We start from the raw sequence: 14,735 nt of genomic DNA on the forward strand, positions 1-14,735 counted from the left end.
CATGTCTTTACTTTTATATAATGCTTTTTCACATAGATATACGCATATTTAGAATTGAAATTACAAATGCAAGTATCTACACTGAAACCATTCCATGCTACTAATGCCACTGGTGACTGTTATTGTCTGGAGTCTAACAAATTGTAAGAACCAATAAGGGAAGTTTTTTTTAAAACCCACTGATTATTATTGAGCCCATATAGTGCTTTGTTTAAACCTAATTTAATCATTAAATGGCTTATGTCAAAATATCCTAGGACCCTTAGACATAAAAATGTTGTATCAGACTTTCATAAGGTCCTTACCATCAAGTTCACAAAAGTGGTCTTGTGCATCATCATATCTTGCCCAGTCAATAAAAGCTTCTTTTGTTTGGTTACTAAAGGATGAAAGAAAAATGATTTGATTTAGGAATACAGGCATTACCAACCAAGTAATACATTATAAATCTATGATTTATTTACACAGTTTGTTTCTGATGTTGCAGAATTTGATGAATGCACGTTTTTTTTGTTCAGAAAGTACTTCTTTCAAGTGTTGCTACCTTACAATCTTAAGAAGCTCACTCCACAGGACTAGCTAAAAATGGCCAAACATGCAGCTATTTAATGACAGCCATTACAAAAATTAGAAGAATATTGTTGAAGAAGTAAACAAATAAAAAACTTGAAGTATATTTGTAGGCAGAAAGTGTGCATCTTGCGGAAAACATTTTAATCACATTGATAAAAGAGATAGCACAGAGACAGTAACACAGGACTGTAGATTCAGCAAAGGCTAAACAAAAATTCTGAAGTCAATGTTTAATAATTTTCCTGTTCCTTTATATTTATTTATCAGTACACAGTCCCTTTAAATGGGGGCCAGTTAGTGCAGATGGTTTATAATGCAGAGTAACACCAACAATTCTCAAATTCTCCCCTCAGTATAGTTTCCCTCTGGTTAAATCACCAATCATTTCTCTAATGAAAAAGCAGCCCTATGTCCCAGTAGGTCTATGGCAACTTCACTTCCTTCTGTTTGCTTAAATATAGGACTGGGAGAAGCAGACACAGAGGGAGTAGAAGGGAAAGTGGGAATGAGATAGGAGAAGATTAAAAAGTGGCAACGGTAAAAAAAAAATCTCATTCGAAAATGGGGAAGAGGCGAGCATGCACAGAGAATGCAAGGGAAAAAAAGGAGACCAAAATGCAAAGAAGCTTTTAAGCGCAAATACATTCTGCAGAAACAACACTTTCCTGAATGCACCGATCTGCATTGCAGGAATTCAAAATCATCTAAATGTTTTTTACCAATACTAAAAGTGGGGACCAACAGTAAAAAACTGCACGTTTTCCCCCCAGGCTCTCCTCCAATGATGTGCAAGAAATGCTGTTTCAAGGAAAACCTTTCCTTGAACCAAAAATATATTCAAGATTTAAAATCTTGAAGATCAGTGGTTTTTTTGCAGTATTAAATAGCCATAAAACCATCTTGATTTCTGCCGCCTCATCTGTGCTGAAGTGAGATTCACATTTCTGACATTCCAATGTGGAACTGCAAGTAAAAGTTGCAGGACAACTCCTTTTGAATCACTCAGCAGTAAAGTATAGTAACAGTACAACTAGTTCAGAACCAGAAGCTAATTTTGAGTTCAGCGTGATTTGTTTCTTTGGTAGCATTTTGCCTTCCATTCACTGGAAAAAAAAATCATCATACAGCATAGAAACAGACCCTACAGTCCAACCAGACCACGCCAACCAAGATCCCAAATGAAATTAGTTCCACCTGCTTGCGCTTGGCCAATATCCCATCAAACATTTCGTCATGTACTTATCTAAATGCCTTTTGAACACTGCAACTGTACTCAAATCCACCACTTTTTCTGGAAGTTCATTGCACACAAGAACCACTAAAAAATTGCTACCATGTCATTTTTAAATTTTCCTCCCCTCACCTTAAAAATATGCCCCCTCATCTTGAATCCCCTACCACATGGAAAGGGCACCTGCTATTCACCTTATTTATACCCTTCATCATTTTAAAAACTTCTATAGAAGGTCACCTCTCCTATGCCTCCAGTGAACAAAGTCCTAGCCTGTTCAGCCTCTTTAAAATTCAAACCGTCCATTCCCAGCCACATAACAGCTCCTATAACAGGGAGACTGAAAACTATACAAGGTAGTCCAGAACTGGCCTCACCAACATCTTGTACATCCTAAACATGACATCCCAACTTCTTTACTCAAAGGTCTGAGTAATGAAGGCAAGCATGCTAAACACCTTCTCAACCACCCTATGTGATGCAAAACCTCAAAAGAACCTAATGTCTCTCTGCCCTATACCACCACCCAAGGCCCTACTTTTAAATTGTATAATTCTTGCTTTTGTTTGTTTTACCACAATGCAATACCTCGCACTTATCCAAAGTAAACTCCATCTGCCACTCTTCAGCCCATTGACTCAATTGATTAAGATTTCTTTGTAATCCGAGATAACCTTCTTCAGTATCCACTAAACCACCAATCTTAGGTGTCATCCACAAACCTACTAACCATGCTTTCTCATCTAAATCATTTATATAAATGGCAAACAAAGCACCAATCCCTGTGGATCACCGCTAGTCACAAGTTTCCAGTTTTAAAAAAAACTTTTCACGAATACTGTCTCCTGTCATTAAGCAGTATTTTGTATTCAACTGACAAGCTCAACCTGAATCCTGTGTGATCAAACTTTAATTAGTCTACCATGCAGAGCCTTATCAAAAGGTCCGAGTAAACAATGTCCACCTTAATCTTCTCAGCTACTTCTTCAAAAAAAACTCAAATCAAGTTTGAGATTTCCCTTGCACAAAACTAAGCTGACTATCCCTAATTATTCCTTGCCTCTCCAAGTGCATAGAAAATGCATTACTTATTTTTTTAAGAAAAGGTAAATAAATGAGGGACTAAAGTGAGGAATTCCAAAGTAAACAAAAGCCAAACAGCAGAAACTATTAACATCCTAACATGCAGAATCATAGTGCACATTTGTCAGAAATGGTGGGCTACATATGTTCCTAAATCATAACCAAATTTTCCTAATGTTTACCACATGTAGAGAATTCCTAAAATGTAAGCAATAGGAGTACAGAGATACAAATAACTGAACTCTAGAAGAACCATAACCAGAGTTAATGTTGTAAAAACAAATAAAAATGCAAAAGACTGAAATCCCTTAATGCGTGTCACCTCAATGTGCTGTTCACAGCACCAAGCTTATTTGCTTCCTCACAGTCTTGCAAATCTTCATCTGTATTTGTTTCCACAGAAAACTAATACAAAACCAAAAAACAAACCAGTAAAGTTAAACCACGCACCTGAAGGTAAACCTAAATTGACCATATTAACAGCAAAAATGGCAAACATATTAGTGGAATCAGTTTATTCTGTGCATATTTTCATTTTACATCAGGAAAAGTACATGCTAACCAGTTCTCTCAACACTTGGTTGAGCAACAATATAATTCAAATGTACTTACAGAAAATATTTTCAGCTATTGACTTACTTTGTTGAAATTAGCTGCTTTAATCCCAATTGGAATCTCACTCTAAAAATGAAAACAATGAGATACAATGGATAACTGCTCAAACTGAAATCAGCAACACAAGACATTCTCTCAGAGACGTCCTATAAATAACTGAAATAGAATCTTCAACTTTGTGAAAAATTGATTAAAACACATGAACAAATAGAGCAAGCACACCACAAAACAGAATATTTGGCAATAACAAATGTGGAAAGTGCTTGTTCTAATAGAAGGAATTAAAGAATGGGGCATTAGTAAAAAAAAAAGTTTTAAAGTCAGCTTTTAAAACTGCAGGACAATATTACTTTTCCTTTACTTAAAGACTGAGATGATAATATTTAAACACATTGTTCATTTCAATTTGCTCGAAGATTTATTCCAGGGACATCTGCCACCTGTTCTGCTACAAATACCTCTTCAGCTAACATGTTCACCACGGTCTGCCCGTCAGCCCCTTCAGGTCCCTTTACTTTTTGCTCCCCTGACCCCTGCTCAATTTGGACGCTCTGTTTCATTAATATGCTATCCGACTACATTGCTATTTCAAATCTCTTGCTCCCATATTTCCTGGGATTCCAGACTACAGGTAACAGATGATAATCAGATTAAGAATCTCTAAGAAAGGGTCAGTCATGTAACATTCATTAAGTGTTTCTATGTTCAGGTGTAAAGGCAAGTTTCATTGATTGGAAGAATTAGCTTGAAGGCCTTAAGTGCCTACTCCTACTGCTAAACTTTGAAAGCTGATAGAACACAAATATTACAAGATTTGCAACTCAAATGTTCCATTGACTGAATCAATTTCTATTTAATACAAAATATTAATATCTCCTCAAATCAACTTCTGTGGAAAAAACTCCAGACACTTTACCTCCGAACAAGGCTTGACATGGCAGTCCTTAATCGAGCAATGCCCATCATCTAACCAGAAGGGACAAGGTCTCTTCAAATTAACCTATTGAAATGAAATGTTCATTGTAATTTAAGATGAGCACATTATACTTAAATATACTGCACATTAGAAAATTTATAAGACCACAGGGAAACAGAGGTATGAGTTTAATTAGATAGGCCTTTAAAAAACCACCATAGATGTAAAGACCATTTCAAAGTACTGATTTAACCTGATTGATCAGCTTAGCTCAGTGACTAATGCTTGCACCTGTTCGTGGGCTCAAGTTCCATTCCACAGATATGAGCATAAGGAAATCCAGGCCAACACCCCCTCAGCTCCAGGGTTTTGAACCAGTTACAGAAAAGGAACAGCAGCATTGTTCACAGTCAGGGCAATGTACAGCTTGGAGGGGAACTTGCAGGTCATGGTGCCCCATTTGCTGCTTTTGCCCTTCTAGGTGGATTTTGGTTTGGTTTTGGAAGTTTTGCTGTTGAAGAAACCCAGTTAAGGTCTTGAACAGCAACTTGTAAATGGAACACACTGTTGCCACTGCGCATCCCTCACTATATCTTCCTAGATCTATGTGACGATAAAAATCATTAAGATGTGGAGACAGTAAATGCTGAAGGCGTTATATGTTATGACAATCCGGCTGTAACAAACAGTTTGTTAAGAACAAGGTCATACACATTTTTCCATATTGTTCATCCCCTCAACACCTGCTGCTGAGCCAGTGTTGCAGCTATGTTCTTAGGACTCAGTCAGCAGCGCACCACCAAGGCACTCTTGATGACTGCCAATAAAGTCCCCCATCCAGAATACATTCCACATCACTGCCACCATCACACAGAGTTCCAAGTATTAGATGTGGACGAAGACTATGGCTAAGGGGAGATGGCAGGAGGTAATCAACAGGAGCTTTCCTTGTCCATATTTGACTTGATGCCATGAGACTTCATGCTGTCCAGAATCAATGTTGAGCAGTCCCACAGCAACACCCCACATACCAGCCACCCTAACTGTTTAGCAGAGTGTCACAACCTCTGGCAGATCTTATCTGTCTGTGGAACAGGACCATCCCCAGGCTTGGGAGTGCCTTGTCTGAGACATATCTGTCAGCTATGATTCCGGGAGAATGACAATGGCTATTGCTTGACTAGATTGTGCAGAGATCTTCCAATTTTTGGCACAAGACACAGCGATGTGGAATACAATCATTTCTGATACCTTAGTTAATTTAAAATGATCTGTCTGGTTGCATTCCTTTCAACAGTTTGCATGGCAGTGAGACACAACCCTGTGGCTTTTCATTTCAGGATCAAGAACATTGATGTGCATCTGATGCCACATGCAGACCACACCAAGTGATGATGGCAGACTTTCCTTCCCTAAAAGTGCATGTTTGCACCAAACTGTTGATTATTGTAAAAGCCAGTGGTTTGATGGTCACAATTAATCAAGTTTTCTTAATTCCAAATTTAAGAACTAAAACTAAATTTCACCACCCTCACAGTGGGATTTGAATCCATTTGCCTAGCTCTCTAGGTTACTAGTCTAGTGGAAATTCAACCATGCTACAACTTCCTTCAGAGATTTAACGTAACAGGTCGAAGGATTGAGGAGGGTTGAACATGGTGTGCACATAGAACTCTCCACCCAAAGCAGCTGTTGATAACAGAGGCTATTTACATATTACACAATTTGAAATAATTATAAATATATCATAAAAATGCATTATTTCATCTATCCCACCATAGACCTTGACACTACTCAAAATTGGGAGAATTCTCTTAATCACCTCTATAAGTTCACCTTAATTGTTTTTCAACTTCCAGTCTTGAATGTTTGAAAGCCTCTTTCTAGGGTATTTACACAACTGAGCTCAGACTTTCTCAGCCTCAATAACCATCCCAGGTTCCAACCAAACACTTCTAATCTGGACCGTTAAACAAAAACTTTACGCTGAAGTCAACTATTTTAAAAATTTTCCTGAATGAACTTCCTCTAGCACAGTGCTGTTACATTAACTTCAACCATGACTTCTACCAACTACAACTAAAGATTTCCTTCAAACCAAAAAAAAATCCTGATCTTTCTAACAGAAAGCAGCCTAATACTATACAATGTTCACTCTGCTTATAAAATGCTCATCAAATCAAATAAATCTCCATTAGCACTCTAGGAAGTCCCTCTCTAATGGATGTTTTAAGAAAAATGGCAAGAAATACTTACAAGGTAATCATTAAGCTCCCTAAAACACAGACCAAAACCCACTAGTTCAAATTTCAAATTCTATAATAAAATATTATTTACAGAATAAAGGTAATTTTTTATATCCACACACTATCATACCTGATACCACAACATGATATCTTGCAGCAGAATCAATGTAGTATTGCTTCAAACCTTACAAAGATTACCAAAGTCTCAATACAACAATAAAATCCTCACTGGTCCAGAAGCTCCAATGGGAAGGCAGTCATAGATTCATACACACGGAACTAGACCCTTTGGTCCAACTCATCCACACTGACCAGACATTCCAATCTGACCTAGTCCAGTTTGCAGCATTTGACCTATATCCCTCAAAACCCTTCCTATTCATATACCCATCCAGACGCCTTTTATATTTTGTCAACATACCCACCTCCAACATTTCCTCTGGCAACCCAATCCATACACACACCACCTGATCCATACAAGCACCACCCTCAGCCTGAAAAAAAAAATCTCTTGGGTGGTTATAATATCTTTCCCCTCTCACCTTAATCCTATGCCCTCTAGTTTTAGACTTCCTCCAGTCTAGGAAAAAGACATTGGCTTTTCAACCTATCCATGCCTAACATGATTTTATAAACCTCCATTTGGTCACCCTTCAGCATTCCACAGAAAAGATACCCCAGCCTATTCAGCCTGTCTCCATAATTCAAACCCTCAGTCCTGGCAATATGCTTGAAAATCCTTTCTGCACCCTCTGAAGTTTAACAACATTCTTCTTTAGGAACAGAGACCAGAATTGTGCCCAGTATTACAAAAGTGGCCTCATCAATGTCCTAGAGAGCTGGAATATGACATCCCAACTCCTGTACACAAAACTCTGACCATAGAAGGCAAGCATGCCAAAAGCCTTTTCATCAACCTTTGAGGAACTATGCACCCTGCACCCCAAGGTCTTTGTTTGGAATCACACCCCAGGGCCCTACCATTAACTACATAAGTCCTGCCCTGGTTTGTCTTACCAAAACGCAACACCTTACCATGTATCTAAAATTAAATTCCATCTGCCATTCTTTGGCCCATTGGCACATCTGATCAGGATCCTGTTGTACCCTGAGATAATCTTCACTGTCCACTACACCACTTATTTTGGCGCCATCTGCAAAATTACCAACTTTTATTCACATCCAAATTATCTATATAAATTTGTAACCTTTTCAAAAAACTCAAGTTAGTAAGACATAACGTGCCAGACACAAAGCTATGTGTACGATCCTTAATCAATCCTTTACTTTCCAAATGCATGTAAATCCTGTCCCTCAGAATCCCCTCCAACTACCAGCCCACCACTGACATAAAACTCACTAATCTATAATTCCCTGGTTTCTCCTTATAGCCTTTTGCAAATAATGGCATCACATTAGATAACCTCCAGTCTTCCGACATCTCACCCATGGCCATTGCTGATACAACTATTTCAGCAAGGTGCCCAGCAATCTCTTCCTTTGCTTCCCACAAAGTTCTGGCAAAACACATCAGGTCCCGGGCATTTATCTATCTTTATGTATTTTAGGATTTCCAGCACCACATCTGCTGTAATATGAACTTCCTTCAAGACAATTTATTTCCCTAACTTCCACATTTACAATGAAAAAGATCATGACATACTCATTTAGTATCTCACACATTTCCTGTGGTCCCATGTTGATCTTTAAGGGGGCCCTATTCTCTCCTTAGATGCTTCTTCTCCCCCGCCCCTTAATATGCTTGTGGAATCTCTCTGAATTCTTTCTCATGTCCCCTTTTGTTCCCTCTTGTCGTCTTCTGCTGCCGCCACCACCACCACCACCACACTCTTCTAGGGATTCACACAATCTTGGCTGTTGATATCTGGAATTATGTCTCCTTTTTCCTGACCAGAGACCCTTTCTCCAGTTATCCAGCATTCCCTACACCTACCAACCTTGTCCTTTACACTAACAGGAACATACCATCTCCAGACTCTTGTTATATCAGTTTTAAAACACCTCCAATTTCCCAACTATTTTTGATCTGCAAATAGCTCCCCCAATCAACTTTTGAAAGTTTCTGTCTAATACCATCAAAAATTGACCTTACTTCAATTTAGATTTTTAAATTTTCCATCAGGTCGATCTTTTTCCATTTTAAAACTAATAGAATTACAATCACTTGCCCCAAAGTGCTCCCCAACCAACATCTCAGTCACTTGCCCTGCCTTATTTCTCACTATTTGCAAGGAGGTTTTCTTATATACACTTAAATTCCTCCTCATCCAAGCCCTTAACACAATGACAGTCCTAGTCTACGTTTCGAAAGTTAAAATCCCCCACCATTACAACCCTGCTCTTCATACTGGTATTGGAGATCTCCTTACATATTTGCTTCTCCATTTCCTGCATTCCTCCTTTTTTTGGGAGGGGGTTGGAAACAGGGGATATAATAGAATCCCAACAAAGGTGATCATCCCCTTCTTATTTCACATTTCCACCCATATAGCGTAACTCAGGTCATTCATTGTAATAGCACAAAGGGGTTATATAGGAGCACCATGAGAAAGACCTGCTGCATTCAACTTCATGAGAAATGCTTGTGAAGTTTAAAATTCTGGGTGACTCAAATTGATTCCCTTCATTTCCCAATCAGCACCCGTTCCACCACACCAGCCTGCAAAATCCAAGCCAGATTGTCCCCTTTACGCTGGGCACAACCTGACCACACAATCCCACCCTTGGACTAGGCCTTACTTTGAGCCCTACTAAAGCGGTTTCTCCACAGCTCAAAGTAAAATATATTTGCCTTGGATCAGAACTAAACAAGAGCTCTGCCACCATTAATCATTTATTACTTAAAAAATATAAAGAACTCATATGTAAAAAATAAAAACTGGATCGACTTAGTTTTTAGCAAGTTAGAGCAAGTTAGAGATCTTACTTTATAATATCTGAAGTAATCCCTTTCTAGCAATTGCTGTAGTTTAGGGAAGATCTTGTAGCTGTTGAAATCATCAATGCTTTCTATATCACAGAAGCAGTCATCCAAGACACCCGTCAGCTGCAAAACATTAGATTTCAATTCAAACATATAAAATGAAGATATAAGTTTATTAAAGATTTGCAGGTAATTGCTTGCTTGGTGTATTACTAACAATGAACATGTTGGAGACATGACAGGTTGACCAGTATCTCCAAACAGATCTTATCACATACCTATATTAAATACTAAATACGAATAGTCCTTTCGGGAAATTCCAAAACTACTGGATGTGAGTTTGCTTGCTGAGCTGTAAGGTTCGTTTTCAGACGTTTCGTCACCATTCTAGGTAACGAAACATCTGAAAACGAACCTTCCAGCTCAGTGAGCAAACTCACATCCAGAACCTCAACCTGTGCTACAAATCTTCTCAAAACTCCAAAACTACTTTTCAGCAATGGCTCATCTGATTCTGAAATTAGATAAATTACAAAAATAATTTTTAAAATGTATCAAAAGCAGAAAATCTTGATTGTGTGAAAGGGTGGTAAAGTAACAAAAATACAAAAGAAATTTAGATGATGTGTCACTCGATTTGTCCCATTTTATGAACTAAACTGGAAAATTTCTGTCATTTATAAAAGCAACAACCTTTAGCGACAAACACTAAACAGCAGCTTTGCCTGCTCTCAAAAATCAAACCTTTTATCCAAGACAGATCCTGAACTTTGAACTATTTCAGGTTAATTAAACAGTTGATGATTGCAAAACTAATTTTTGACAAGGCAAATGAAAATCTCTTGCTAGTCAAACAAAGAGAGGTCTATTTTTCACCTTTAACTTAAATTTTCAATTTTGACAGAGTTTCCACACACACTGGAAAGGGATAAAATGTGCACAATCCCATTCTAAAAGTACAGAAATATGAGGACAACTGGGTTGAGCATATCAAGCTTCCAAACCCTTGAATTTTCTTGGTCATCCTATCCCCAAGAAAACTGTTCCTTTCTACCATTACCACATTAGAAATGTATAACTGCGAGGGTGGTAATGTAACAGAATTTGTTATATACCAAATATTTGTCTAGCAAGTTAATGACCAAATCACCACTACTTTACTCAACATGGCAAGTTTACTGGTAATCTCTTACAGTGCTAAGCAACTTAGAACTACTCGTCACTTGGATCATCACTTGGGGAGTGATATTGAGCATTTCAAAATGTGTCTTCATAGAATACCTTGTTCAGGCACTCAAACTGCTCGTTCTGCGCTAAAGATGACATATGTTTAGATGAGCTCCTCTTCTTTGACTCCTTCCCAAGGAACATGAGGATAGAACCAGGGCCTACCATCTATCCCTCCGGCCAAATAGACATGACATGGGTAACAAATTTTTCTCCAAGAACAAACCATAGAAAGAACCAGAGATAATGGGAACTGCAGATGCTGGAGATTCCAAGATAATAAAATGTGAGGCTGGATGAACACAGCAGGCCAAGCAGCATCTCAGGAGCACTTTAATGTGAGGCTGGATAGGCCCGAAACGTCAGCTTTTGTGCTCCTGAGATGCTGCTTGGCCTGCTGTGTTCATCCAGCCTCACATTTTATTATCATAGAAAGAACCCTCTTCTCTCTCCCACCATTAGTCGCTATCAGTAAGATCCTTAAAATCAACCAACTCTATCCTTCATTTTGCTGTTAATGTGCACTGAATATGTGCAGCAAATCTTTATCCCTCAGAACTGTTGATGATCCAGAGGTAAAGACATGAAAAGAAATTAAGAAGGACAAATGGAATAGTGCTTATCTCGAAGAGGTTGGCATTCAAAAGTCTGAAAGTTATGCTTTAGTCATGGATTCTTGGTCAGATTTCAATCAGGAACATTGCACAAGATTGGGTGCCAACCTGCAGGATGTATTTTGCCTCACCAAAGGCAATAGGTGCAGTCACCACCCACCAGAGCTAAAAACGATTAGATTGATAACACATTCTGAAAATTCACTATACCTTCACATTTAGATGGCTGAGGGAGACTAAATTAAAATATTTAAAACAACCTGGAGATTTGCTACAAGCATTAACAAAAATACTGTGAGTACTCTACAGATCATGTATTACGTAGAGGGAGAAACAATAACCTAGCATTTAATAATTTGATAGTGACCGCTTTTCTTTAAAAAGAGGTGATACAGTAAGTCAGTCATCAGCTGAGTTTTGTGGATGTGACCACAAGATTGAATGCATGTTCAAATTAGTCAGTATTATAATACACGTGCAGTAGTTTAAACTGGAAAGTCTCAGTATCAGTTTGGCTTTTACTCAGTCATTTGAAGATTTCTAATAGGGCCATTTGTCAAAAGGCTATGGATTGACATATAGTATAAATGTAATATTTAAAAACAATTATATATAAAGTACTCATAGCTTTTGGTCACTATTTTAAAAGATTGAATGAAAAAGTAATTTTAAAGTAGACATGTTTTAAAAATATTTAAAAAAGGAACGTGCCCAAGACCATTTTACAGTTACTCAGTTTCTGTGCATATAATATCTGAAACTGCACAATACATGAAATTTTAAAAGAATATTCTGAAGGAATCCATCATGTATAATTTAATTACCTTTTATTGTTTAAAACAACTTTAAGACAAGTTTGTAAAACAATGATATAATATAATGATTACTATCCACATATTTTAAGTGGATTAAAGCTGATGTTACATGATCCAAATCAGGAAATTAGGTGTTTTGCTGGAAAAAGGTTTCAAAATGGAAAACAAAAAAAAAACTTTGTTGAAGCAAGAAAGTGAATACTCAAGCAACAAATGAAGAAATGCTCTCATTCAAACTTGGTGAATGTTAATTTGTTATGCATTATAACCAGAATTAGAGCAAGTATTTCAAGTTTACCATATGGAAAACAAACACATGAACTGCCACTTCCACATAAGAGAATCATATTTGTGTCTTAGAGTAGAAAGGAGGATAGCATGAGTGGGAGAGATGAGTGCAATAGGTACCCAACATCTGAAGGGACAGCTATTGGACAGTTTTAAATGCTTGACACAAAAGCTGATACAACTGTCCATATTTAGAGAATGATAGCAATAGCAGTCACACTTTACAGGATTATCTCGAAACAGTAGTGTCCTTGAAGATAGGAAGAAACGTTACGGCTCTAGGTGGTCATGTCAGAATTGGCAATGGGAGTCCAATCAAACCTTGGTGTTTTAATTTGATAGCCTTTTACCAGAAGTAAGCAAAAACAGAAAGCACCAGAGCACCTCAACAGGTCTGGCAGCATCTGTGGTGATGGAAAAAAAAACAGAGCTAGTGTTTCTGTCTACACTCCATTTCAAACAGAATTCACTGGACTCGGTTTCTCTCTCCACAGATGGTTCCTCCAGTATTTTCTGTTTTTATTTCAGATCTCGAGCAATTGCAGTACTTTGCTTTTATCTTTCATCAGAACTAGTTTCTTTCTCTATAAACACTACAAAATCACTGACTATTTCCAGCATTTTCTTGTTTTTATTTCAAGGTTTCCAGCCCCTACAATATTGTACATTTGTGGGCAATACATCAGTTCTGCTTTATGGAAACTGATGTCTAAAAAGTGTCGTATTCTTTAAGATTGCTGAAATAACACTTATGTTATTCTATCTTTTAAAACTTCAGTAATGGCAAAAGCAGCCACTTCACTACACACCAGGATAAGACTCCGCAGGGTAAGTTTATTATCTGGCAATCGTGCTCAAGTTACCAGGTGGTGACTGCAGTGCGTGTCCCAATAGTGTGCTACATGGCAGGATACAGTAAACAAAAACAGTTTGTAGGAGAAGGCCTTGGGAATTATTTCAACCCCTGGTGTACATAACCAAGAGCACTTCCCTACTACTACCTATTGTTTTTGACAGTCACTTACAAATAGCAGTTAGTCAGTTGCACCAGTGATGGAACAGACATACAGCAGTGCCTTGGGACATCTGAGCGTAACCTAAACAATAACTTAGATCCCATTCACCGGGTGAAAATGTAACTTACTAATAAGCAACTTATTATCCATGTGTAATATACACCAAGATACAAGGCATGAACGAGGTGAAAACATCGTCACCAGAAAGTCTCAGGTGAGTCTGACTTTGTCACATTAAATTGAACCCAGCCGGGGTAATTACTGAGCTAGGACATTACTATCTTTGTTGGGGAGCTGCAAGGAATGAGCACAGAAAAATAAAAGCAGCAATCACCAATATATAATTTGTGTCTTTAACAGAGGAAAAAAAGGGTTCTTTAAGCTCAGAGTTCTATAAATAAAATAACTAGCAAGTCAAATTCTAAAATAGTGGAAAGGGTTACACAAACTTGATTATTAGCAACATTTAAGAAGGGTTTTTTAAATAAAGATGGAAAGGTTGAAAAATGCACTTCCAAAGTGAGGGGCTTAAACAGCTTGTAACAACTGGGGTAAAAAAGGGGAAAAAGCAGTTTACGATGTACCACTGGAAAGAAAGTCAAAGATTTAAACGTTAGGCTGGAAACTACCGTTCCAAGTGATTGGGTTTGTTAAAAGTAACTACGAACGTAACATTTATCTTACATCAAGCTTACAGAATTCGGGGTTAAACCCTTATTATTGAGCCGTATTTTCTGCACTGTAATAGAAAGGACTTCAGATTGAAAATCGGACAGAGCATTTTTTAAAAAATTGTGGTTTATCTATGCTGAAAGTAGACATTTTTCAACATACATTACAGACCTTAATCCAGAGCAACAACTTTAACACCAGTATATCGGCTTCGCAACACGTTTCTGCTATACATGAATTTATTATTATGAGGCGCTTGCATAAAGTTGTTCTTGATCACTTTCTATAGTATTAATACACACTATTTAATATGCCGATCTGTACGTGCTCCGTGCGTTTTCGGCGGATGGACTAGTACGAATTGGCACCAATGCTTGAGCGATTCCCATGCCTTACATCAATAATTAAAACGCATTCAATTTAAGATCGTCATTATGACTAAATGAACAATCCGAATTTTCATTAAAAATATTTCAAATGAATCCCTACAACCAC

General features: G+C 37.7%; 1 protein-coding gene across 4 annotated transcripts in view; it reads right to left on the bottom strand.

Annotated features, from left to right (window-relative positions):
• Positions 1–14,735, bottom strand: part of ero1b (endoplasmic reticulum oxidoreductase 1 beta) — a 79,566-nt gene that overhangs the window by 45,425 nt on the left and 19,406 nt on the right. For all 4 annotated transcript variants that reach the window (XM_059645553.1, XM_048530694.1, XM_048530696.2 and 1 more), the window contains exons 2-6: positions 9,612–9,731; positions 4,419–4,502; positions 3,527–3,568; positions 3,210–3,292; positions 306–379 (exon numbers count right to left, since the gene is read on the bottom strand). In XM_059645553.1, coding sequence (XP_059501536.1) covers positions 306–379; positions 3,210–3,292; positions 3,527–3,568; positions 4,419–4,502; positions 9,612–9,731 — 403 coding nt within the window. The remainder of the gene's footprint in view (positions 1–305; positions 380–3,209; positions 3,293–3,526; positions 3,569–4,418; positions 4,503–9,611; positions 9,732–14,735) is intronic.

Source organism: Stegostoma tigrinum, chromosome 4, assembly GCF_030684315.1.
Source record: "Stegostoma tigrinum isolate sSteTig4 chromosome 4, sSteTig4.hap1, whole genome shotgun sequence".
Taxonomy (NCBI): Eukaryota; Metazoa; Chordata; class Chondrichthyes; order Orectolobiformes; family Stegostomatidae; genus Stegostoma; species Stegostoma tigrinum.